This window comes from Pseudorasbora parva, chromosome 16, assembly GCF_024679245.1.
Source record: "Pseudorasbora parva isolate DD20220531a chromosome 16, ASM2467924v1, whole genome shotgun sequence".
Lineage (NCBI taxonomy): Eukaryota > Metazoa > Chordata > Actinopteri > Cypriniformes > Gobionidae > Pseudorasbora > Pseudorasbora parva.
In genome coordinates, this window is record NC_090187.1 from 35,822,129 (window position 1) to 35,849,234 (window position 27,106).

General features: G+C 37.3%; 1 protein-coding gene across 1 annotated transcript; it reads right to left on the reverse strand.

Moving 5' to 3' along the window:
• Positions 1–399: 399 nt before the first annotated feature.
• Positions 400–26,693, reverse strand: asz1 (ankyrin repeat, SAM and basic leucine zipper domain containing 1). Its single transcript, XM_067420541.1, has 13 exons — positions 26,515–26,693; positions 26,265–26,370; positions 26,055–26,177; positions 18,283–18,397; positions 12,405–12,516; positions 10,694–10,828; positions 9,663–9,784; positions 9,059–9,131; positions 8,791–8,847; positions 8,320–8,432; positions 5,238–5,343; positions 3,950–4,063; positions 400–756 (listed from the first exon to the last, which is right to left on the reverse strand). The coding sequence occupies exons 1-13, from the start codon at positions 26,623–26,625 to the stop codon at positions 595–597; spliced, it is 1,449 nt and encodes a 482-aa protein (XP_067276642.1). The 5' UTR covers positions 26,626–26,693; the 3' UTR covers positions 400–594.
• Positions 26,694–27,106: the final 413 nt, after the last annotated feature.

Below are 27,106 nucleotides of genomic sequence, written 5' to 3' on the forward strand. Positions count from 1 at the left end.
AAAAGAAATTGCCTAATAATAGAGCTGCCATTATTTTCTGCTCATAGACATCTTGTGTAACACCTGGAATGGGGCTTTCAGAAAACTGTATGCACATGCCATATTAAATTTCACTGTCAAACAATGATTATGAAACAAGCAATCGTTCAATATAACTGAACAAGTTTGAGCCAAGCAATCAGCTTTCATCATGTGTAAGGGGGTCCTGCACCCCGGTTGGACTCACTAAGCCCCCTGGAAATGACATTTCAGCACCACAGACAGCGACTGGCAATGACTTTTTTTGGGCCACCCAGCAAAATCAAAGCCAGCAAAACACGCTAGCCTCCAGCTCTGACCGACAGATGCTTCTGAAATAGAAATTGACAATATGATGCAAAGCAATGAGAACGATAACACTGATGGTTGGGAAACCGTTTAATATGCTGAAGTACATTGTAGTTCAAGCAATGTTCTTTTGGTTTTACAGACGCCAGAAAAGCACCAGAAAAAAGGTAATCATAACATACCCCTAACGTAAATGCAAAACAAATGAGGATTAATAAAATACTGAGGTAACAACTTAAAATGCATGCATCACTCAAATACATAACCTCAAAAAGGGCTGCATTTTTTGGATTGTGACAACACAAACAGCAGCCCTGCTCCAAATATTCCAAGTCCAAGCACAGCAGCAAACCTCTTGGAGGACTTTCCTTGCCGACCAATATTGGAATTTGGTTGAAGAGGCTGAAAGGTATATTGTGTGTGATCCGTCTAAGGGAAAATTTAAAAAACAAATCATTCCGGAATTCACTTCAAGTTAAGCTAATATTATTGTTTGTTAAATAAAACTAATTACCAATTGCCTCAAGATTTCCCTCCCAATACCCAGTATTTTACAACACCAGAATCCATTATATGGTGTAGTGCAGTGTTTCTCAAACTTTTTCAGCCCAAGGACCACTATATCTTCCAATTTTTTTCTGAGGACCACCTACAGAATCCCACTCTAACAAGCCCCCAAAAACCAACAAAATAGGAAGGATAAGCTAAATTTAAGTTTAATATGCAACTGTTTCAAGTCAAAAACTAATTATTCAAACACAAATGCAATGATATGATCAGAAATTATTATATACATTATTATTTAATTTGAAAAAGTAAATGTGAAATGAGTTGCAGCTTAACATGAACAACAAACTGCACATGTGGAAGAAAAAAAACTGCAATTAAACATACTGTAACAGCCTAGGTCCCACTTAATGCCATTCCAAAGAGCCATTAGTTTAAAACTGAGGTGCTGGGTATAGAAGTCTATGGTTGTAACTATGGTAACAATAAAATTCTGAAAAGAATGTTCCCCTTAAGGCCCTTTCACACTGGACGCGATTTTGACGCACGAATAATTCGCACATTGGTTTTATTTTTTGGTCAGCTGTTTGTGTAATGAGCGCTTCCACACCGAACGCGAATGTGCTGCGGTGGAAAAACGGCATTTATTTTTTTCGTTTCAGTTTCGTTTTTTTTTTTTTACTCTAGCGGCGTCAAAAACGGCTTCAACCAATCACATACAAGGAAACAAAGGTGACGAAATGTCAAGTTGATGTCAAGAGCTATTCACTCAACATTAACCATTGCCAGTTATGGCATATCTCATGAGATTACAGCTGTAGGTCTAGTCAAAGCAGTGCATCTGCTGTGTTTACTACTGTATTTACAGACAGCAATAACCTAAGTTAACCTTTTATATATCTTTTTTTTTTAACCTTATGTCCGCGATTATGGAAAGTGAATGTGTTACCATCAGTATGTCTGTGGCACTTAAAGGGGGGGTGAAATGCTGTTTCATGCATACTGAGCTTTTTGCACTGTTAAAGACTTGGATTCCCATCCTAAACATAGACAAAGTTTCAAAAACTAATGTTGGACATTTGATGGAGTATTTCTGTGTCAAAAATACTCCTTCCGGTTTCTCACAAGTTTCGGCGAGTTTTTTTCGAGTTTGGGTCTACTTGACGTTAATAAGAGCGGAAGGTCCTTGTATGGGCTGTACGGGCTCTTCTCCCGGTAGGGTGCGCGCGCGCGTGACTAGAGCACGCTGTAAACAGTCTCTCAGGTGCAGATCCAGTCGTCCGTGAACACTTATGTGGCGCCGCGCTTCTCTTTATTCCTATGGGTGACGTCGAGCGACTTCAACGCTTCAGCACAGCATTCCGGGAAGGCAGCGCTGCATTTGATTTGAACGCAGAAATGACGGGAAGCTTCACAACATCGTTTCAGTTGCGTCTCAAAATGGATTTACACGCCACTGCTGTCAGGACTTTACCAAATCATACCAAAGAAGTGTGCTTTTGACGGAGCAGTCCCAGCGATAAAGCTTCGGTCCTGCTTTGAAAGCAGTCGGTGAGTTAACTTAAACTGCTTCAAATGTCTCTGCTTTTGGCTACAGACGCATGAGTAAACATCAGTAAACGACACGATCGCGTGCTTCGTCATTCAAATGCGCTAACGGTTACTCCATTGTTGTTCTCTGTATAACGTTACAGTATTCTGACGTGCAAAACCGTTTTGCTTGCTACTTCTAAGGTCTAGTCACATGCAATAGTCCATAAACCGAATCATGTCCTCATACACTGCGAGTAAACACACAGAAATGTGGAGAGGCCATTAAATACAGTCCATACCACAGAGACGGACGTCCTGATGTTGCCGTTTCTCCTGTTCAATTTATTTCTCCCTCAGATTTGATTGTGGATCATTATCTGTATTAGCTGAGATAGACGCTTGAGGACGTCACCGCTTTGCGCGCTTGTCATTCTTTAGCTCCGCCCACACGATACGCCTCCAGGCGCTCGGTTTTTTCCGGAAAGACTCGGTACAGCCTATATTTCTTTTATAAATATGATAAAACTAAAGACTTTTCGGAGATATGAAGGATGCAATACTACTCTATAGGTACTCAAGATTGACATGCGGTTTGTCTCGTCAGATGCGCTGCTGTCTCGGGATGAGATCCTCAAATTGTCCCACAGACTTAAGAAAGTACTAAAATGCAGAACCGGCCATGATAAAGATTTAGCTCCTGTACATGATTAGCATACTCCCCTTCAGACTCTCTGTCCTTCAAGACTGGGTTGCACCCGACACCGTCTTTTAAATAAAATGAAAAGCTCATCTTCACTGTCCGTGTTTTCTCAGCTGACACAGCAAATGTTTTGGAATGTTGGAGCTCTGAACGTTGCAAATTCGTGTCGCGGCTGATGTGAATGGTTTTGACGTGAAGTATTCGCATGCGTTACGCGTCCGGTGTGAAAGGGCCTTTAATGTCCAATATCACTGAAATTACTGGGATTTTACACATGAAACAAAAACTAGTACACTACAAAACTAATAGATCTGTGGACTTTAGATCCATTTTTACGTTATTAAAACAGAATGGCAAGAACTGTTTCGCAAGTAGCCTACATTAAAAATCTACTTAAATAAGTGACGATTTTATAAACACTTGCCTAGTTTAGGTCATCTTTTCGCGGACCACTAGGGGTCGATGGCGGACCACACTTTAAGAATTACTGGTGTAGTGGAATGTTGTTTAAAATAAAATAAAAGTACTATGAGAAACTTGTATTTAAGCATTTGATAAGCTGGCACAATCAAATGCTGAATGCTTTGAAAACACCAGGAGCAAAGAGCAGCTGCAAACGGGGCTCACTAATCTAATTCCACAGCGGAGATTGATGAGAGTTGTGGAAATTCCCTAGAAAGTGCTGGCGGATAACATCCCTAGTTGATTCTCAATTAATCAACTGATTATCCTTCATCCTCATGAAAGAGTCTCAGGCAACATCTGAGTGGGATGCAATGGCTTCCCCTGTTGGTCTGAGTATTTTTACTAGACAAAACTATTGTAAATAGAAGCATCAGAGGAGACGAAAGATGAGGGCAAAGGAATGTGGACACGACTGACCTTGCCAAGCAGGGTCTTGAGACAGAATATCTCCTTCTGAAGGTCTCCTGTCTGAGTTACTAGTTCAGTGCAAAGGGCTTGAGCTTCTTTCTTGGGATCACATGTGAGAACAACCTGTCAAACAAAGGCATCACAAATAAGCAGTCACAGGAACGTTCAAATGCACTTAATTTGTTCTCTTCTATTCAAGGCTGTAATCATGGATAATTTCAGGCGCTTGGGGCAGTCACTCTTTTAAAAGGCCGCACACATTTAAACCGTGGCCCAGAGTTTTTTGGCAAGTAAACTGATTTTGAAATGAAATTCTTTTTTACTGAATAATAGGGTTGCATGATTATTGTTTTAGGTAAAAATGTTTGTCTAAAGCACTGTGACAAAATTCAGTCTTAAAGCATATTAAAAACACAAATGTTTTTTTTGTTTTTTTTTAATTAACTGGAACACACACAAACTTATCTTTTGTGGACTAAGTAAAAAAACTTAGTGTTTTGTGTACAACCATGTACCATTAATTTAACTATTTTTATTTCAGATCCACCCCTAAACAACATGTAAAAACAAAAATAACTGATTGGTGTGGCTTCACGTGTCAGTCAGACACTCTTCCTTTCTAGAAAAAGCAATGTTAACACTATTTCGATGGTCCACTTTAAACCTTCGATTAACTATAAGTAACTTTGCAACTGCATGTCAATTAACTCTCAGAGTATCAGTAGAATGTCTGCTTAATATCTGCTAACACTTTTTAATACTCACTTCCCCAAACAGATTCATGTAGCAACACAGCAATTCCCACAGACAGACATTCATGTAGCAACAGTCTGCTACAGTCTACCAATAGTCTAATGAGAGTTATTTGACATGTAGTTGCAACGTTACTTATAATTAGTAGAATGCTTAGCCTGACGTGGTCATACTCAATTCTAGATAGAATACGAGTATGAAACTGCTCCATTGGGCTGTGATTATGGGACGTGTTTCAACCGAACCAGGAAAGACCTCAATTGGATAGACCTACAACCAATCAGAGCAACGACGCGACTTCAACAGAGCTCAACTGCACTGTGTTGCCCAGTCCGCGTTTTTTCCCCCGCGGGTTGTTTACTATGTCCGCGGGTTGAAGCGACTATTATGTGATATATAGACCCATGAGTGCGAGTTTTAGTAGGCAACCTTGCCAAAATAACACACATTTTCCCCCCCAAACACCTTTTTTCGAGACTAAAGAAACCAACAGGAATACTTGATCATGTTTTACAAAAGGATAGAGATGTAGTGCACAACGAACCTCAGAGGGGCTACGTGGGAACCTGCTGATGACATCCTGTAAGGTTTCGGTCAAGTAACAGCACTGCTGTTTCAAGCTGATCAGAAAGTTAAGGAAATCTTCACTCCTGAGGACGACAAATGACATTTCACAAATTGCACCCGTTAAGAACTTATGAAGTAGTTAAATAAACATTCCACTTCCTCTATGCTTAGCCTTTTCATAATTGAGTGCTGCATGGATAACAGGTTTTCTGCTTCCCTTCAATTTATTAAGGAATAAATTGAAGGGAAACAAAACATCAATTTGTTTTTTAAATGTAAATGAAAGGCTGAAAATACTGAAATTTGAATGTAGAAAAATAGCTTAAAGTTTGTGTGAGTGATTTTGATTAAAAGAACAAATATCTGCTCATCTAACTCATGTAATTTTCATACCATTGACAGATATTTGATCTTGTTTTAAGCATTAACTCAGTTAATTTTTGTTCAGTGTCTCAGAAAACAAGAATTAATGTCTTGATTTTGCGTCTCAAGTATATGCATCTTGACTTAAGGAGGTGTATATATAAGGAGGTAATATATCTAGATATATATTATTTTTTAAAAAATCATAGGGCCCTATGAATTTTTCGTTTTATAGTTTCTGTTTTAATTTTTCTTGGCTCTGTTTTAATGGTTAAATAAAATTTTATTTTTATCTAAGTTTATCTAAATTTTATCTAAGTAATTGAAATCAAGAAATAGACAATTTATTAAAAGTATTAAAAATAAATTTTAAGGTCTTATGCAATGTTTTATTTTTTTCTCAAATTTCCATCTTTTACTTTAATTCCATTTTTCTGAATGGATTCTACACAAAAATCATGGGCCCTAATTTAATGCCTTTCCACTTCAATTTAAGACATTTTTAAATTGTAGAAGGTCAAATTAAGACCCATGGAAACCCTCAATAAATTATTTTTGTAGACCAAAAGCCGCAAAAGAACACTCAATTTTAGCACTTCCTTAGTTCCATCGTCCTTAAAGGGTTATTAGTTCACCCCCAAAAATTAAATTTTTCAATGACTCACCCTAATGTCGTTCCACACCCAGACCTCCGGTTATCTTCAGAACACAGTTTAAGATATTTTATATTTAGTCCAAGAGATTCTTCCTCTCCATTGAAAACGTATGCACAGTATACGTTTCCCTTTCCAGAAGGATCAGAAAGGTAATAAAAACATCAAAGTAGTGCGTTCGCAGTCGGGAACGCGGATTGAAAACAAACAGGGAAGAGAAGAAAAACGTATGTATGGTATTTTGTCCCTTTCCAGAAGGACCAGAAAGGTTTTTACTACCAGTGTACTGTACATACGTTTTCAATGGAGAGACAGAAAGCTCTCGGAGGTCTTACGGGTCATTAATGACACATTTTATTTTTGGGTGAACTAACACTTTAAGTCAATGGGTTTCTGGTTAAATGCCTGAAATAAGGTCTGTGGTTACAAGCTCAAGATATTTTCATGTTTCATTCTACAACATAAAAATACATCAATGCCCATGTGACCTTTTTATTTATTTAATTTTTTACATTTTAACTACGGTTGCTACCAAGTGGCTAAATGGGACTACAGAGGTTGTCGGAAACATTAAACCTCATCAGCCGAGCAGGTAAACTCATCTACTCACTAGTTAGTTTTTACAGCCTCGCACTCTAGCAAGCTAATTACATTTTCAGGGGAAATGTTTTTAGCTCAAAACTGAGTTGTCAGAAGCTTAGTGATTGTGACACTGAATTCACACAACTTCACTGTTGTATAGTTTGTTTATAGCCTACGTTTAGCTTTTTACCTCCAGCAAATATATTGAGGATTCAAATTCACAGAACAATTACAAAAAGCCAACAGAAAAATCCTATAGGGTTTTTAAATCGAGGGAACCAGGCTGATGCTAACTTCATATAAAATTATTTCATCACTGCATCCCACTTACCCCTGTACCCTTATTCAAGGTTATCACCATGTTTCATTTTTTTATGAAATATTTTATTAAATAAAAAATAATGACAAACATGAAGCAAATATTTCTTAAATGACCAATGGTATCACTTAATTTGTTGACAGCATTCTTGGCGCACTTCTGCCATCACTTACAATTTCAAACTCCTGTAATGGCTCACACATACCACACGATGTTGATAGTGTTATCTTAACAGCATTTCCCCAAGCAGCCGTTTTCTTCTCCTAACACTCTGTCAGAGCCCGTGGTAAACACTGTCAGACGCTGTGGAGTTACTATCTCTTCTAGGACGGAGAGATGGGCTCGGAGTGTCACTTTGTTAGTTTTTCTATGACTGAATGAGTGATAGGCTCTTGTGGGACGACTAAGTGCTGGGTTAATGCCACCGTACCAACAGGCACAATGAGCAGATCCATCAAAATGTATCAGGGCAGGTATGCTAACAATTAATTGTATTTTAAATAATAATTAAACCACACTTTAGTCTATTAATAAGATTTGTAAATCTTTTTTGTGCTAAAAAATAACATCAGTATCACAGTTATCAAGCTACACATCATTACAGTTATCTGCCGGAAACAACTTATGAACTAAGCAGCAGTGCTTATGTTTACATATATCCCATTAGGCAGGAAATCAACTGTGGAAATGAATTTCACTGTAACTCTATATCCTTTTAATGTGTGTTTACGGAGGACCTATCAGAAGAGGATTTAACCGCATAATTTACTGTGTGTCCGTCTGCCCTCTCTGTACCTCCCCGACATTGAATAAAGAAATTACAGATTGATTAGGTTCATTAAGCGTGGACTTTAAAGTCAAACATGGCCGCCATGCCGCCTACTCAGCATCATCCGTCAGAGCCCGGAGCGTGCAAAAACGGCACTAGTTCATTTCTCACCTTACAAATCATTACTAGAGCTTAAACCATTAAGACAGGCTTACATGGAAGCCTTGTCAAGACACTGTTGTCCTGCTACAAATTTGGCAGCTCATAGCTGTTGCCAGCATGGGAAACTGTTCATAGGACTCCATAACTGATGATGAATGAATAAATATGGTTTGGATTAGTTTAGTTTAGTTTGAGGCTTGATGAGCTTTACCCGCTGTCTATGTTATTAAGAGGCGTCAGGGTGTCCAGATCTACTTTATCAAGGTGAATCTCCTCCATGGCGCTGAGAATCTTCTTTTGATCCTCAGGATCAGTTACGCCAATCTACAAAGAGAAATAGAGCTGATTTAATCAACACAAGCAACATTTTATGGGATCAGTGTGTGAAGAAAATAAAAATAGACATTTATTTTAGTTTGAATATAATCGTTATTGATTTTTATTATATCTTGTATTTCTTGCGTATATTTATATATTGCATTTATACTACAGTGACTGTCAATGAAAAAAAAAAAAAATAAAATATGCAAAGCAACTCGTCCAATCTTAAAATGGAGCAGTATTATTTTACTACCTTACACTCTCCCCATTCAGTATAGTTTTGTCCAATAATTTTGTAATGTTTGTTTTGCACAAAATGTTTTTTCTTCTTGCCATCTTTAAAAAATGCTTATCTACATACCTTTTCCAAATCCCCCTTCTCCATGATCAACAAATCACTCCAAGTGACATCATGATCCTGCAGGTGTAAAAATGAAACCAGTGTAGGAGACATAGGAGAACTGAAACTTAAAATTAACATTTGTTAAAAACAATATTGATTACCTCAAGTCTATAGGGCGACCGTAGTATAGCATTATAATTAAAAAAACTTCAGATGTAAAATGCATTAAATGTAAACATTTGTTTAAGGGCAACAATAAAAAAAAAAAAAAAATCAACTGGCTCACCACCATGATGTCTGAGAGATAATCCAGATTCAGACCATGCAGCAACAGTTCAATATCACTCAGCTTAGAAGAACTGGAAAATTAAGCCCAAAGAATGAACCCTCAACATCAATATCTAATACCCAAATGTTTTTATATTGATTTATAAAGCTATTCAATTTATATAGGACCAGAATATGACTCATGTTCTTCTGCTAGCCATCTTTATAATTATATATACTCACCAAGGTTGCATTTATCTGACCAAAAATAGACAAACTGTAAAATATTATAATTCAAAATAAACATTTTCTATTTTAATAAATGTTCTTCCTATGATGGCAAAGCTGAACGTTTAGCATCATTACTCCACCAGTAGCACGTTCCCTCAGAAATCATTGTAATATGCTGATTTGATTATTATCAATGTTGTAAACAGTTTTGTTGTTTCAGGATTTTTTGATGAACAAAGTTCAAATAACGAGCATTTATTTGAAAATGTCTTTTCAAAAAAGAGAAAAGAAATCTTACTGACCCTGTATATACACAGCATCAAATCATTTATTTTCATTTTCAGACACCACTAGAGGGTGTTACAAACCAAGTCACAGACACAGAGGCTCACCTCTCTTTGTAGACTGCAGGAGAATCAGGGTTTCGCTTGAGAAATTTAAACAGTGCCTCAGCCTTGGACTGTGCATTGGCATTTGCCATAGAGAGATCTGGAGAATCAAGAATCCTGGAGATCTGAAGGAGCACAATTTTAATATTCCTCATTATCAAAAGCAAGAGTCATGCGTTTCTTTTTTTAAGTGCCCCTATTAGGTTTTATTTTTAACATTACCTTTCATGCAGTGTGTAACATAGCATTTGTGAATGTAAAAGGTCTGCAAACCGATGTCATTGTTCGCATCACTGTGTATCAAGAGCTCAGGAAGCCTCTAGAGCTGAAATTCAGATACAGTAATAGGAGTTTCGTTTCCAACATGTGCTGTAAGCAGTAGGCCAATCACAACATACTGGGCCACTGACCAAAAAGAGCAGAGTAGGCTCGCGAAAACGATAAGTTTAGAGAGAGACCATGGTTGCATCCGAAATCACATACTTTCCTATAATATAGCAGTCGAAAAACAGTATGTGACAAAAGTAGCATTCACAGTATTAATAAAAGAGTAGGCAAAAAAGTACCCAGAAGACCAACTACTTTGATATTCTGAAGTGCATATACAATGGATAATTTACTATCCCATGAGGCCACGGGAGAGGATTTGTGAATGGCAGTGAAGTGACGCAACTGACATTGGTAGGTCACATGAAAATGACAACACGGTGGATGTAGTACATACAGATTACATTCATAGTATAAAGAACATACTATTTTAGGGGCTGTGAAGTAATGACTATTTAAATGCATACCTACTCAAAAAAATATGCAGTTTCAGATGCAGCAACAACAAACTGTTTTCAGACTCTGAGAAATTAGGTTATGAGAACGTATATTATGAGAAAATTAAAATGTTGGATGAATGTAAATGTACTGTAGGAGAGTTCCAAAAAAATAGGAAATGGTATAATAGGGGCACTTTAACTAATGTCAGAAATCATAGACCTGTCATTTTTAGACTAGAGATCACAGCAGAGCAAAAGGTGACCGACCTCGGGATAATTGAACACTTTGGCCATCTCAGCTGCCGCCTTCCCCGTTTTGGTTTTAATGGACTTATCCGCTCCTAGTTGAAGCAGTTTCAACACGGCACCTTCATGTCCATACTGCACTGCTATTATGAGGGCCTGCTCCATCAGAAGAATGTTACAGTGCATTTCAGAGGAGAACTCTGTTATTATAATATTCAGTAATAATAATAATATTCTCTTAAAGGGATCCCCTGGTGTTGAGACTTGTATGGCTTAATATAACATAAATGATGTCTCTTACTGAATTATGTGGTAGAAAACCCATGAAAGATCTACGTTATTTAAAAAATCGATTTTATATTTGGACCATGGGCGGCGCCATTTTGTTTGCGTTCTAGGTTGATGACATAGAGTGGTTGAACTCCTCAATCAGCTGGCGTTACCCGTAGCTATTTTTACCACAACGCAACTCGAAAATTGTTTCAGAGTTAAACAAAACAAATGAATTGCTTTGTAATTGTACTTAAAACACACTCAAACACACATGTGCACACAAACTCACCTACACAAGTCACAAACAGATCGGCGGGCGCGCACACACACACCTCTGACAGACTGCTCTGTCTCAATCGCATGCATCATCACCAAAACATCCTGCCTCTCTTCCTCACGTTACTTTATCCCATCGTCCTACCTAGATATTTCCCTCTGCTGGTCACATTAGGCATTATAGTTAATCTACTATCAACAGTCTATCTAGGGAACAGGATGTGTTGAACAGGATATCAACACAGGGAATAGATTGAGGGTTATGTATGCGCGCACGCAGTGCGTGCGTGTGTGTGTGTGTTCGCGCCGATCTGTTGGGGTGTGTGTGTGTTCGCGCCGATCTGTTGGGGTGTGTGTGTGTGTGTGTGTGTGTGTGTGTGTGTGTGTGTGTGTGTTCGCGCCGATCTGTTGGGGTGTGTGTGAGTCTGTGTGAGCGAGAGAGTTTGTGTGCACATGTATGTTTGAGTGCGTGAAGTCGGACAGCTGTTTGTAAATCGGCTTTACACTCGTTATTGCGGTGGAACGTGAGACTGAATGACTGCACCCGAACATGTCCACTATGGTGTCGGACAACACTACAAATGTCCGTCCCTTCAAATAATGCCCTATTTAAGGGTATAGGGTCGATTTCAGATTCAGCCCCTGTCGTGGAGACTGAGCAGCCCAACATCTCGATTGAGACAGAGCCTGTCGTGTGCGCGCCCGCCGATCTGTTTGTGACTTGTGTAGGTGAGTTTGTGTGCACATGTATGTTTGAGTGTGTTTTAAGTATAATTACAAAGGAATTCATTGGTTTTGTTTAACTCTGAAACAATTTTCGAGTTGCGTTGTGGTAAAAATAGCTACGGGTAATGCCAGCTGATTGAGGAGTTCAACCACTCTACGTCATCAACCTAGAACGCAAACAAAATGGCGCCGCCCATGGTCCAAATATAAAATCGATTTTTAAAATAACGTAGATCTTTCATGGGTTTTCTACTACATAATTCAGTAAGAGACATCATTTATGTTATATTAAGCCATACAAGTCTCAACACCAGGGGATCCCTTTAAGAACACCTGCTAAAAAAAAAGACTGCTAAACTGGGTTGTAATACAGTGCAGGTTGAAATAAATAATATAGAGTTAAATGTACTCTACATCTACTAACATGATTAATCACAGCCTTTATTGATGATCTTACCGTATGTCCATTATCGTTCTGAAAGTTGAGCTCTGCTCCATGTGACACCAGCAAATTAATCAGCTGACAATAGCCGTCTCTGGCAGCCAGCATCAGACACGTCATACTGCTCCTGGACAAGGGCAAAAAACAAGACACAACAGAACTGCCAGATGTTACTGTGATCATGCTGCTTTGTATAAATCACACATACGGGATATGTTCTCTGCCATATTTAGATTTAACACGAGTCATTTACTGCAATAAACTGAGATGGAATTGTTAGAAGCAAAGTGTAATAGTGATGAACTAAGCCTAGTGACTAGCACTGGTGTTTTTTGCTAGTCAACAATATCTGAAATAACAACAACTGAAACCATTAAGAAGGACAGACGGCACATACATTTGAGCTTGTCACTTTACTTCTCACAGTAAATATATTTGTAAATGGATGCATTGTGCCCCTTCAGATTTTTGATCCAAGTGGATTACAAATGCAACTTCCTCATTTTCATTTTTAAAGTTATTTTATTAGTAGTAGTAATTTTATTAATTGCTATTAAAGTATAATTTACATAGATACCATTTAAACAATATTTTTTAATTTATATTTTCTTTAAGATGTAGTATTTTTGTGTGGTTGAGATTTTATTTTATAATGTCCATATAGTTTTTATTGATTTAATTTAAATTTAAGTTTGTTACATCAAGTTGAACTAAATGAAAATGAGAATTTTACTTATTTCATTATGTGTGTTTTAATTCAAGTAACAATGTTTTCATGGTTTTAGTTAACATAACCATGACTGTTGATTTAAAAAAAAAAATAGAACAAAGCTAATCTATACAACAAAGTGTGCATGTGTGTGCTTGTCCTTTATTTATTTTTTGTCCATATTTTTATTATTTAAATGTTAGAATATAAAATTCTAAACATACTAATGCATTTAGTTTAATTTGATTTCAGATAAGGTGTATTTTTTATTTTTTAGTTATCTATAATAACCCTGATTGTAGGTTCATTGGTCCATTACAAAAATAACTACATAATGTATTGGGTAGCAATTTTAAATGCAGGCCTCCTTGCATGCTTAAAAACTGTATCTCAAGGCTAACACGTTTGAAAGTTCTTATAAAGAACTACTAAAAATGATATGTCTGATCTTGCTTAGGGCACCAAGTGTGTGGACAACCACTAAAGCCCCCTCATAAAAACAGGTGCATGACGCCCCTGTTTGTAAATCACCCCTTAAACGAAACCTCCATTTAGAATAATCAAATCATCATAAATAGTACTACTGTGCTAAAGCAAACAAAGACAAAAACATTTTACACCTAGCACAGGACAATCCATTACCTGCAGAAAGCACAAAAGAGGAACTTTCTAGTCGTCTGTGTTAGAGCTTGCGTCACTGTTGTAAATAATCAGTTTTATCTAAAGATCACAGTGTCAAACATCACACTTTAAGTCTATGGGAAAATCCTGAGGCTATTAATCAACATGGGTGGCATTTCCCAGGAAGGTGGTAGTGGCAAACTGAACTCTACAGCGTGAGGCACAGGTGAGCAAGGGCGCCATCATTCTTCATCTTGACATTATCTCCTCGCTATCTACGCATTTCCCCTTCAGTGACTGTATTTGTGACAAATGTGTACAGTCTTAAAAGCACTTTCCCAGGCTGTCCTTCTACCAAAACAACGGGAGCAAGAAGAAAATATATTAAATCAATAAAATAAGATGTCAATTGCTGTAAACAGGGTTTATCCTAAGTGTAAGATCATAATTTTCTAGTATTTACATAAATGGGAGTAGTAAGAAGCAGTTTTAAATGCTTCTCGCATACTAAACTGATGTTTGAAATTAGAATGGCTTGTCAGCATGGATGTTTAAAAGCTTTACTGGACACATCATCAAATAAACTACAATACATGAATGAAAGTAAGAAGCACTTGCAGAAGTCTTGCATAATCAGCCAGCAAAATATACTTTGTCACTTTCTAGTGTTCTCTTCACAAATAAAGCCTGAAGCATGCTGTACTCAATGAAAGGACTTGAATGCAAATGCTGTACAGCTACAGGTACACAAGCTCAATATTATATGTTGCCGCATTTCAAAATGTCTGCAATTCACAACATGAAGCAAGTATGCATGAGGTTATGCGCAAGTGGTATAAAAGACTTCTGTGAAACAGAAATTATAATAATTCATGTCTTAGTGTTTTTTTTCCTCAATGAAAGTAAAACGAGTCCAATGTTTCAGACCCCACTGACTTTAATTGTATGGACAAAAACAGTTGAAACATTCTTCAAAAATCATACAAGGCAAGCAAATAATGAAAGTTTTCATTTTAAACTGAACCATCCTAATCAGCAAGTTTATAGCAAGGTACTGAAATGATGACACAGATCAGGCCTTGTCCACACCAATACTTTTTCATTTGAAAATATCTTTTTCTCTCCTCTCTGTCTACATTGAGATGTGTTTTGTCAATTAAGACAAAGCTTTTTGAAAATGCTCTCCCAAGTAGTTTAATTTGAAAACAGTTTTCGGACCGTGAAAACAGGTATTTGAAAATTAAACATGTTAAGTCTTATGACATTTAACACAATATCTACTAATGCCAGGCACAACAATGACGGTATAACCATTTTTATAGTGTTGCTAAAAGATAAATGTTTCTTTGTAGAACCTTGACAATACATTCATGCAAAGATGACAGACAATTGACTTGCTGTCGTGTGGCAAAACATGACTATTGCGTTTTAGACCATAAGATTTTAAGCGTGGCACAACAGATAATGGTGGGATATTTTGCTAATAAAAAGAGAGCCAGTATAACAGCATAAGAACTTTTTCTGCTCTCTTTGTATAATCTTGCGAAGTTTTATTAAGTTTTACATATGCGCAGTAGGGTGATTTAAGCATTTTCAGACGTGGATGAGCAACTTTTGGTAAACACTAGTGTGAATGGGGAGCGTTGTGGGAAAAAAAACTTGATGTTGAAGTGTTTACATTTTAAAATTATTTATTTCCAAGGCTTGGACCAAAAACTATATGCTATTGTTTTGTCATATATTGTGATTTGATATTATTATGATTATTATACCCCAAACTATTACTGTTGTACTGTATAAATAAATTAAGCAGCATTTTATTTTACATTACAAGTAACATTACAATTTTTTTACTTTTAAACACTCAAATTTTTTACATTTTAAGTCTTCTAGTGAAATGCTATAAACTTCCGCCCACACACATTAAATTATGTAACTGTGTACCTAAATTGAACCTAGCACACAATGTGTACCTAAATGCACATTAATCTCACAGTTCTTGCAGAGATGGAGTGTGAGCAGCAGAATTTACTGTGAATTGAGCCACTGAAAACAGTGACGTGCTACAATCTGAAACATGCCTTTGAGCCCCATTTATTTATTTAAATTATGCTTTAATCAACATACAAACCTCCTGCAGTTCACTTACAAACCTCCGTTTGAGAAACACGTTTACAGGTGCGTATAGCATATATTTTTGAGAGCTGTTTGGGGCAGTTAGATTATATCAACTAAATAAGTGGTTACACCATACGGTACACTTATTATGTAATCAGAGACAATGTGTGCAAATTAAAACTACTCACCCCAATACCATAATTACAATGTTACATGTGGTGATGCATTTAAACATCTATTATATGCCTGTGTTTTCACAAGTGAAAGAGAATGGTAGCCAAATGCAAAATTTGTGTCTCAGCAATTTTCAAATAATGAATCTCAACTAATCTGAAGCAGACCCCTTCCCAAATGATGTCTGGCTTAGTCCAAGCATGCTGTATTTATTAACAAAAAGATTTAGGGAAATGCAGCTGCTGCACATTGTAAGCACCGAGAGGGCAGAGGAAGAGGATGAACCTTTGACAGGCCCAACCAACGTCTCCCCGTACCTTGTTACCGAGCTTTAAATATTTTGTCTGGATGGGACACAATAACTTTCTCACCAGTGAAGTGAGCAACATGCTTGTTGACACTAGATCATGTGAGCGGTTTGGGTGGCAGATGATAAGCAGCTGGAGGCTGCCCTGAAAAATGCCTGAGTCAATACACTATTGAGTACACATCACTTCCCAAACAGAGTTGTTAGGAAGACTTGTTTAAAACACTGTCTGGCCAGTGTTAATGTTTTGTAGCTGGTGGAAGCATTTTTTCACATATTCCCAATCAAAAGGGCTAGACAGTGCTTGTTAGATTTGGGTGCATGTGGATGAGATGAGGGATAGTGAAGTCTTTTTAAATTGAATAACTAAATCAGGTTCCCAAAACTGAAACTTTTTGCTTCCAAGGCCCCCCGATGACCACAACATTTTCCAGTCATTAACTGAAGGATTTTTACAAACATTTTACTCAATTTCTACCTTTAAAAAATTAGAGCTTGCCACAACAAACGTGTATATTCATTACTTTTACAAACTAGGCTACCTGACATATCCAGATTCTAAGAATGTGTGAATGTATTTATTCTTGGTTCAACCAAAATTTTTAATTATCCCATGATTACTCACCCTTAAGTCATCCCAGGTGTATTTGACATTATTCTTTCAGATAAAGTTATATTTAAAAATCCTGGCTAATCTAAGCTTTATAATGGCAGTGAATTGTTCTCTCGTTTATAAAAGTGCATCTATCCATCAAATAACTGCTCCACATGGCTCCGGTCAGTTAATAAATGCCTTCTGAAGCGAAGTGACGTGTTTGTACAAGAAAAATATCCATATTTAAAACTTTATAGACTGAAATAACTAACTTCCGCCGGATTGACATATGCATCGATTTATGGAGAAAGAGTAATCACCTAAAACAGAAAATTGTCATCCCTTCCTTGTTCCAAGCTTGTATGAGTTTCTTACTTCTGTTACACACAAAAGATGATATCTTAAAGGGTTAGTACACCCAAAAATGAAAATTCTGTCAATCATTACTTACCCTAATGTCTTTTCACACCCGTAAGACCTCCGTTCATCTTCAGAACAGTTTAAGATATTTTATATTTAGTCCGAGAGCGTATGCACACTATACTGTCCATGTCCAGAAAGGGAATAAAAACATCCTCAAAGTAGTCCATATGGGACATCAGTTGGTTAATTAGAATCTCTTGAAGCATCGAAAATACAGTTTGGACCAAAAATAACAAAAACTACGACTTTATTCAGCATCGTCTTCTCTTCCGCGTTTGTTTTCCATCCGCAAACAAAGATTTGAACGGTTATGAATCACCGTATTGATTCATGATTCAGATCGCGTGTCAAACTGCTGAAATCACTTAACATTGGCGATCCAAATTCTGAATCGATATTCTGATTCATAACGGTTTGAATCTTTGTTTGCAGATTGAAAACAAACACAGAAAAGAAGACAATTCTGAATAAAGTCTTAGTTAGTTTGTTATTACACACAAACTATATAGTTCGATGCTTCAAGAGATTCTAACTAACCAACTGATGTCACATATGGACTACTTTGATGATGTTTTTATTGCCTTTCTGGAAAGGGACAGTATAACATACATACATTCAATGGATAAAGAGAAAGCCCTCAAATTAAATATAAAATATCTTAAACTGTGTTCCGAAGATGAACGGAGGTCTTACGGGTGTGGAACGACATTAGGGTGCCAGAATTTCAACAGTCGCTGATAGTAAAGTGCCCTTTTGGTCGTATTGCGGTTACCCAGAACATGTTGTTTTCGCCGTGCGGAGGTCTGTGCACGCCACTGCTCTACGTCAATTAGCAAAAAGAAACTAATATCATTTGACTAGTAAAATTCCACAGTAGTTTTCATCAATCTGAATTCCAGCTGCATGCTATGCAGGAGCAGTCTCACCTGCAAAAAACCTTTCCTACCTGTTGCAGACATTCGGGTCAGCGTTGCGACTGAGCAGCAGAGCCACACACTTGCAGATCATCTCTTCTGAGGCAGACGTTGCTGTGCAAGCAGCCATCAGAACTGTATAGTGGTCTATGTATGGAAGTTAGGAAAAAACACAAATACTCAAATCATAATCAAATCATAATTCTCAAAAATATTCTTCAGTGGATAAACATGCTTGTACATACATTATGCAAGTCTTACATTGCCTAATGTTGTTGGACAAAGACACTTCGGTCACGTATCTGACCGGGAGCAGTTCTAATGTTGTGTTGATGCACAAAGGAGACCCATCTATGTTAGAGCGAGGTTTGAGTGTTGTGATGATAGCTACGTTTAGACTGCAGGAGCGGGTCTGCTTGGGAGTAGGATGCAGACACAGTTTAGTTGCGTCTGCGGTGGAGCACGAAAATAAATAAAGCTCCAGTGTTGGGCCAACGCAATGACGCCAGCACCACGCTCTGTATACCGCCATTATCAATCAATTCTACATTCTTCCCCTTCTGTGCGGAACACAGACCAGGAAGTGGCAGCTGCATTCACATTTAATTATTTCCTGTCTAAGCCTGCAGCTTCAGTTGCTCAAGAACCCTTCTGGAAGTCCCCCTCCATCTCTTCCCAGTGGACACAGTGGAAGTGTCTACATCACTTTAGTCGCTCATGTGCCGACATTTCACCGTGACTAACAGATGAATTCAATTTTGAACAAAAAAAATTAGGAGAGACAATGTATAAACGAAAAACACACCAGCAGATTAATTACACGTTACAATAGTTCGGCATGTGCGTCACAAACATTAAGTAATGGCAGATGAAGGACACTAAGGCTAAATCTAATTGGTTTACATCCTCCCTAGCACGTGGGTTGAAATCAAAAGAATGTAACCTACTTCAATGTTAAGCATATTAATGAAAACCAAACTATTCACCCCTGAAGGATTAAGTCTAGCCATGCTCTTTCGATTTGATAGCGTTGGGTTCCTTCCCTGTGGCTGATGCAAAACCCCATCCTCTCCAATAAAAACCCACAAGAGTCAAAGGAAGGCCATGTGGTGCAATGGCAGATTGACAGCACCTGCTTAACTTGTCAAACTAAACATTTGAACTTAAAGGTTCACCTTTAATAGTGCACCTAATAAATTACTTTAGAAATTTGTAGATAGCTATGATTTAATCTCTGATCTAAACTGTCCTATAACAGAAAAATGCCTTTCCCAATAGAAGCACTTGTGGTTTTTGCCACTTTAAAGCTTTTGCATGTGACAGGAAGTGCACAAGACTTTTCTGAAAATGCTTAAGTCTTAGACTCTCTGAAACTATTTCAGTGCATATACCATTGTTCATCATATTCAGGAACTCATGTGCCCCAAAATCATGGCTGAGGAAAATTTCCCAGTCTAAGTTTACAACAGTTTTATTAGACATTTTGTAGTAAAAAGTTTTACACATTTTACTGGTGCAGAGATGAGTACAAGTATGTGGATTTCATAAAATGATGGCAACCGTTTCTAATCACCTAAAGGGTTAGTTCACCCAAAAATGAAAATTATGTCATTAATTACTCACCCTCATGTCGTTCATGTTCAAAACACAAATTAAGATCTTTTTGATGAAATCTGAGAGCTTTCAGTCCCTCCACTGACAGCTACGTAACTGACACTTTAACGCTTCAAAAAGTTTAAAGAGATCATAAAACTAATCCAAATGAATCGAGTGGTTTAAGGCAAGTTCACACTACGCAACTTTTGGCTGGATTTTGCTGTCGCAGACAGATTTGCAAGTTCTGCGACAAAACCCCAGGATCATGGCCAAATCGGTGTTCGTTGCCGTTGGAGATGCTTATTAAGTATGAGCAGATCAATGACGTGATCCGAGACTGTCTCCAGCAGTCACAGATGCTGTGATATTTTCAAACCTGTTTGATATTGTCGCCAAATGCTCTTGTAGTGCGAGCGATGTAACAACAATGGTGAATTTCTCTAATGATAACCTAAATGTACATGAATGCAAGGAGGCAATTTGATTATAATTTTTTAACACTAATAAACTAACAAGAAAAATATATACTTTTTAAGTCGAAATAAATGGTCTTTGCATTAAACATGATATTTAATTTATTGAACAATGAATCAGTTTTCTGCTGAAAAGACATGGACTCACTAAGGATGACAGCATGCATTTCTGCCCAATTTTCTTTTTTGTCATATTTTTTCTGCACAAATAGATGTGGATAGTGGGCATAAGCTCAAAACTTTGCATGAATTTGTTTATTTGTTGACCAGGGTTGCCGCTTAGCCAGAGATCTTGTAGTTTGTGCACCTTTATCAGCGACAAACAGACAAAAAGCTCCACTGAACCTGCTCGACGAGCGAGAATATAGCTTTTGCAGAAGCTCAATCGTGCTGCACAACACACAAGAATGAACCTTATTGGTTCTTGCAGAAGCTCAAACATGCTGCGCAAAACACAAGAATGAACCTCATTGGTTCTCACACATCAAGGGAACAAGCTTGAGCTTCCGTTAACCACAAATTATGTGTATGTTGATAAATGTTTTTGTGTGAATAAAAGCCTAAATTCAATCTGTTTCTTATATAAAGTGATTGTGTCTCTTCAGAAAATGTATACTAAACCATAAAATTAATCCATATGAATCGAACAACTTCTTGAAGCATCAACGTGGTAGTTTAGTTGCGTAGCTGTATGGACAGAAAGCTCTGATTTCATCAAAAAGATCATTTGTGTTCTGAAGGTGAACGAAAGTCTTACGGATTTGGAATGACATTAGGGTGAGTAATTAACAGAATTTTCATTGTTGGGTTACCTATTCTATTAAGTAAGCCATAATTAAACTATGTTGTGTTAAATACTACTGAACAGACATCAGAAGTTTATTTTAAAGTGCATAGTATTGAAATGTGTAAAAGCTTAACTATTTCCCTTTTTCATTATTTATTAGAAAGCGCTTCCCCTCCAAACACGGAGCTTTCTGGATTTCCGTGTTTTTACTGTAGGGAGCGCTACGACATCTGAAAGAATGCAGGTTCTCCGGATCAAAACACAGGCGAAGCAGCAGCAGACAAGCGATATCATATGTAATCATATGCATATGTAAAATAACACAATCATCAACATTAAACACCATAAATCAAAAATGCCTAATGTTACTGAATAAAATGTCGACCCAGGGTGAGACACAGGACTGTGCAAGCATTAGGAGTTTAGATTAACTTAATTTACTCCATCTATGTTTTAATCATCATTCTGAATCTGTTCCAGATGTGGTCTTTGACAAAACCATGATTTTCTCAGCTTTTTGCTTAAAATGTTGTTGTTTTTTAATGAAACTTACCCATATTTAAAGGGTTACTTCACAGCTTTCCTCACACCTCCCCCTCACTCTCTCATTTCTGTCAATAGGGAGCTGTGAGGAAAGATGTTTCGGCCGGGACTTTTTACTGCGCCGAGCCGAAGTACTCTCAGAAGTGCTATTCCACCATACATTATAGTTCTCCTTTTTAATCCGATTAGAAACGCGCCACGTTTTATTTTGTCACCTTACTTGATCGTTCAACAACTCGTGTAACTGTATTTAAATAGGGGAAACGTGGAGGTGTTTGGTACTTCTAACTTGATCTCTGTTTGGTTCCATAGTGAATGAACTGGGCTTAGTGGGCTAAGCTAAATGCTATCAGATTGTCACTGCCCGTCAAAGAGATTAAGTGCACGCACTCAGACGAGAGAGATATGTATCAACTCGTTTTAGTTAAGGGAATAACATAGTTTAATATGAAAAAGCGGTGAAGTAACACTTTAAGTGTTGATAAGAATGCATGAAGCTAGAGTAAAACATTTTTGCTTTTAGTTTTTAAAGCAGAGGGTCTGTTATTTTGATATATTGCATATTAAGATATTAATACAACAAAGTATTCTGGGTGTCATGAAATTGTGAAAATTATCAAAAACGCTGGCAGGGAAAAAGTGCAAAAGTATAAAAAATAAAATAATAAAAACACCTGGCTTTTTAGTTTTTTGCGAGTTTACAGTTTCCTCGGACCGACTTGTAAGGTCCAGGAGACACTGCGAACTTGCTCCATCTCTACCAACTCAGATAGGGGTACCCGAGAATCAGGCAGATAGGGATTTATCTCTCACCATTTTATTTGTATTTATTGAATTCTCTTTACAACTATTTGAATTATCCTTGTTTTTATTTTAATGGTATTCTTATTTCTTAAGCACGTTATCATTACTTTAATACATTTCTATGTAAAACACTTTCAATTGCTATTGTGTATGAAATGTGCAATATAAATAAACTTGCCTGCCTTGCCTTACATGATATTAATATTTTAAGTGTAAAAGTTTCTAATAATGATGATAAATTAACCAAGTGCTCCTTTAAAGTGATTGTTCACCCAAAAATTCAGTCATAATTTACTTGCTAGTGATCTACCGATATTAAAGCTACACTGTGTGATATTTTCCCCCATCTAGTGGTGAAAAGGTATATGACCATCCAGTGAATATTCGTTTCTGTTCCTCTCAATTCTGATTTCGTTTTAACTCCTACGGTGGCCGATTTAGTCCAAGATTAACACGGCAATCCCCCTCTTCACATTCCACACGGCCATCGAGTGTTAAAACGCGAAAGGCGAAGCTTGAATTTACGGGTATGTCCCTCTTTGGCTAATTTACTTTGAAGATGGAGGGGTAACATGGCGACCAGCTTTAGAACCCCTCACCCGTATGTATTTTCAATGGCATATTATAAACTTACGAGAATACTTTATTACTTGAAAGAAGTAAATATACATTAATAAGCACCTATTTTTGAAAGAACTAAGTTGTTTTAGCTAAGAATGAACAAAAAAAAGTTACACAGTGTAGCTTTAAGCATTTCCCATAATCGGTTATCGGTTTTGTAATATCGGATTCACCGATAAATGGCGTCATCTTGGAGACGTTTTGAGAATTGCGTACAAGTCTGCCACTAAAGGACTGTCAAAGGGGAGATGAGTCAACAATGGTGTTCAAAAGGGAAAATAACTGTCAACCCTTAATTAAACAAACTTTATTTAACATAACAGCCAGTACTGCACAAATGAGAAATGCACAAATAAAATGTTATGAGATGCTACTATGTAGTTATGTAACCTAGTTTAAACTAGGTGCTAAAAATAGAGACAACCTCACAGAGTTAGTCAGGTAATCCGTCATTTCATAATAAAGATGTAATTTTACATGAATGGAATAAAACAGCCATGAATAAGAGCATGTTGGAAATAAAAGCGCCAAGTTTATTTCGCTCTCGGTTTATGCTCATCTCGTGAATTGCTTTTAGCCCTTCAACTCACCAGGTTGTTGCTCCAGCATTGGCTAGTCACCGTATGTGACTTTTAACTAGACCCACTCGTTGAAAACTCCTTAAATGATATTAACGCATGATATATATAACGAGATATGTTCTGTGTTAACAATAGAAAATAGCTCTCTGCTCAGGTATTTCACAAATCTAGACCGACACAAACATTATTAATAATTCTGACAATATGCCAGATGAGATGGACTCTCTAATAACGATGACTTTTTTCACGGTTTTGTTTATTTTTCTGACAATGTTTGCATATTCCAGAGAATATTCATATTCTATTAAACACATAAACCTTTTAAAACTGTAGTTTAAAAACTAATGCTTACATTTCTGTAAGCATTAGTTATGGGGATGTAAGTTATTAGTTATAAGTTATGGGGAGTTGATAGACTCACCTATTTATTTATGCTCTCCATTTGAAAACATTAGACTTTGTAAATGTATTCAGCCTGCTGTTAATATGCTGTAGTTATAAATAAAAAAATGCAACAGCATTAATGTTAAAAATACTTTGCACTGTATTAAAAAATGCACCCTTTCAAACTATTTATTGATTTATTTAATGGTATTATGTAAGTGAGCTTGCAAAAATGAGTGTTTACAAAGTTCAGTTCAGTTGTTCAGTTCAGTGCTGTTGCTATAATTTTAAGAAACAGAAATAACCCAAATAAATAAATATTGGTTATCGGCACATAAACATGCAAATAATCGGTATCAGTTTTTTTTTAAATCTATATCGGTCAACCACTTTTACTTGCCTTCAAGTTGTTCCAAACCTGTATGAATTTATTTCTTCTGCTGAACACAAGTGAAGATATTTTGAAGTATATGGCCAACCAGTTGCAGCCTGGTCTTACCAGACTCTCGTACATTTTATTTGTACATAGAGACTGGCCACTCTCCATTGACAAGCGTTTATTTCCGTGAAGGCGGGTACTCTGTTGAAGTTTAAAATCTGAATCAGCCATAACCAATCGCTAACGTTTGGTCGTGACGTATGTCATGCGCCCTTTGCCTGTTTCACACAAATCCGTCAAAATAAATGCACTTGTGCAGGCTACCTCAGTGATAAAACTATAGGATAAAAACTAAGACTCGTGCATTCGGATTGTGATTTATTCACGCCACGGTGGACGGGAGAGTTTTGTGATAGGGAATGCGCCGCTCACGTGGTTAGTAACATGATTGTATGCTGTAAATAAAATGTCATTTGCTTGGTATGATAATAAATGCTGCTATAAAAGGAACAATTAAAATGTTTACATGCTTTTATTTTAATCTGTTTGAGCGGTGATGAAATATATTGCTCTTGTAAATACTTGCCAGCATTTTAGAAATGCATAGAAATGCATCCAAATAACAGCAAAGTGCAACCGTACAATGCCCTGCAGTGGTCAAAAATTATTATAAACAGTGAATTTTGAAGTGATATACTCTTGAAAACTCATGTGGATTCGGACATCACCACACGACCTTGGTGTTTTGTCAAAAGCAGTAGGTAACTCGGCAGGGGATTTTTACGCTACCTTCAATACCTTCTGACCCCACAAGAAACAATTCCCATCTAAATAGGGCTTCAGCCAACTCCTTCACCACTAACAGAGCGAGCTGGATAATCTTTCTGAATCTGAAAAACTTTTCCTGAATTCACCCGGTTGGGGAGGAGAGCCACAACATCATGGCCGCCAACAAACCCCAGCAAAGATTATTTTTGCTCCGGCTTTAACATCTGGATAGTTGGCAGCGGCGCCACAACGGAATGAATGGTTTCGTTCACATCCTTCTCCGCCGCCATTACTGAACTACAACTGAAAATAGAGCATGACATCAACGTCAACGTTCTTAGCCACTCCCTATGTTCGCTGATTGGACCGGTAAAAATTTGTTCGGCGAAAACCTAAGAATACACCGCAGTCCCAGACGTACTACTGATGGAAAATTGAAAATTGAGCGGAAGTACGGGCAGAGCCAGGCTACACCAATTGATGGACCACACTGACTTCCATAGCACTAGTGGGAAAATATGTCGATATGTCGAAGTCAATGTGGTCTATCGACTGTTCAGTTACTGATATTCTTCAAAATCTCTTTTTTGCATTCAGCAGAAGAATGAAATTCATACAGGTTTGGAACAACTTGGGGGTGAGTAAATGATGACAGAATTTGTTTTAATTTTGGGGTGAACTATCCCTTTATCGACAGCATTAAAGCCAAATAAAGTGAAAAGTGCCCGTAAACAAAAATATCTTAATAATATACAATAAAATAAAAATATCTTTCACTATAAATCTCTGATACGTGTATTAACAATGTTTTGAGTACCTTTTGATACACCATGAACTGGATTATGGAGAAACTCTCGATTTAACTTACCTCTGCTGAAGTTTGCACTTGCGCCATGATCCAGCAACAGTTCGGCGAGGTCATAGTGGGCCACATGGACAGCGCACATGAGAGGAGTCCAACCAAATCCAAGTCGCGTCTCCACGTCCAGACCTGTTAAAAGACGATAAGATTGGCAAATTTTAACTCAATTTTGTAGCTTATATTGCCATAATAAAAACTATTAATAAAAACACATACCACCGTCCAAGAGCTCGCGCACCAGGTCGACATTTCCTGCAGTAATGGCTCTTTTCAAAGTGGGAACTTTATCTTCTCCATTCAAGTGTGGTTCGGCTGAGCAAAACTGACAGACAGACAAAAGGTTGTTGTTTTTTAATCATACAAATAATTTGCGTTCATAACCATCTTAAACTAAGTGGCCGAGTGCTAGCCAAAATATCATGGAACGATTGTTGGGGGTGTTAAAGAATCTTTTCATTAAGTTTACCTCTTCGCAAGGTTTTTGTTTCTTATTAGAGTATCCAATATCCCACTCGTCGCTACTCCCATCACTTTCATCACCAGCAGGAAAGGCATGATAGCCAATATCGTTTGACATGATTATGGCGGACTATTATAAATTCCTGTTCTCCCGATTGTGTCCTCGTTAATGTCCGGCGTAATGACGTACGCGGCTGCCACGCCCAAATCTGTGTATTAATGAAATGACCAATAGGAAAGCGCGTTCTTCTAATGAAAATTCTTATAAAATGTCGATTTTATTTTTTACTATGTAATCTGTTGCTGCTTCTCATATATCAAAATGTGTGATCTCATATATCTAGATGATAGGCTACTACATATGGGCACATTGTTAAAGGCAGGTTTACCCAAAAATGAAAATGTTGCAATCTCATGTCGTTCCAAGATCATTAGACATCAGGCTAGTTTATTTTTGGGGAAAAAATGAAGATCTTTCCGTTTAAATCGGATGGCTTCCTGTCCTTCCATTGGCACAACTGACACATTGACGCTTTAAACAGTTAATAAAAAGTTTGTAAAGCTAATCCATGTAGACTGATTCGAGCAGTTTAGTCAAC

What these genes read in the sequence shown, in the direction of transcription:
- asz1 (XM_067420541.1), bottom strand. Translation starts at nt 26,625, where the DNA reads ATGTCAAACGATATTGGCTATCATGCCTTTCCTGCTGGTGATGAAAGT. An exon ending in AAGTGCAAACTTCAGCAGAG is followed by an intron (nt 18,398 to 26,054) that starts GTAAGTTAAATC and finishes TTCCATACATAG; the next exon opens with ACCACTATACAGTTCTGATG. An exon ending in TCAAGACCCTGCTTGGCAAG is followed by an intron (nt 757 to 3,949) that starts GTCAGTCGTGTC and finishes ATTTTCCCTTAG; the next exon opens with ACGGATCACACACAATATAC.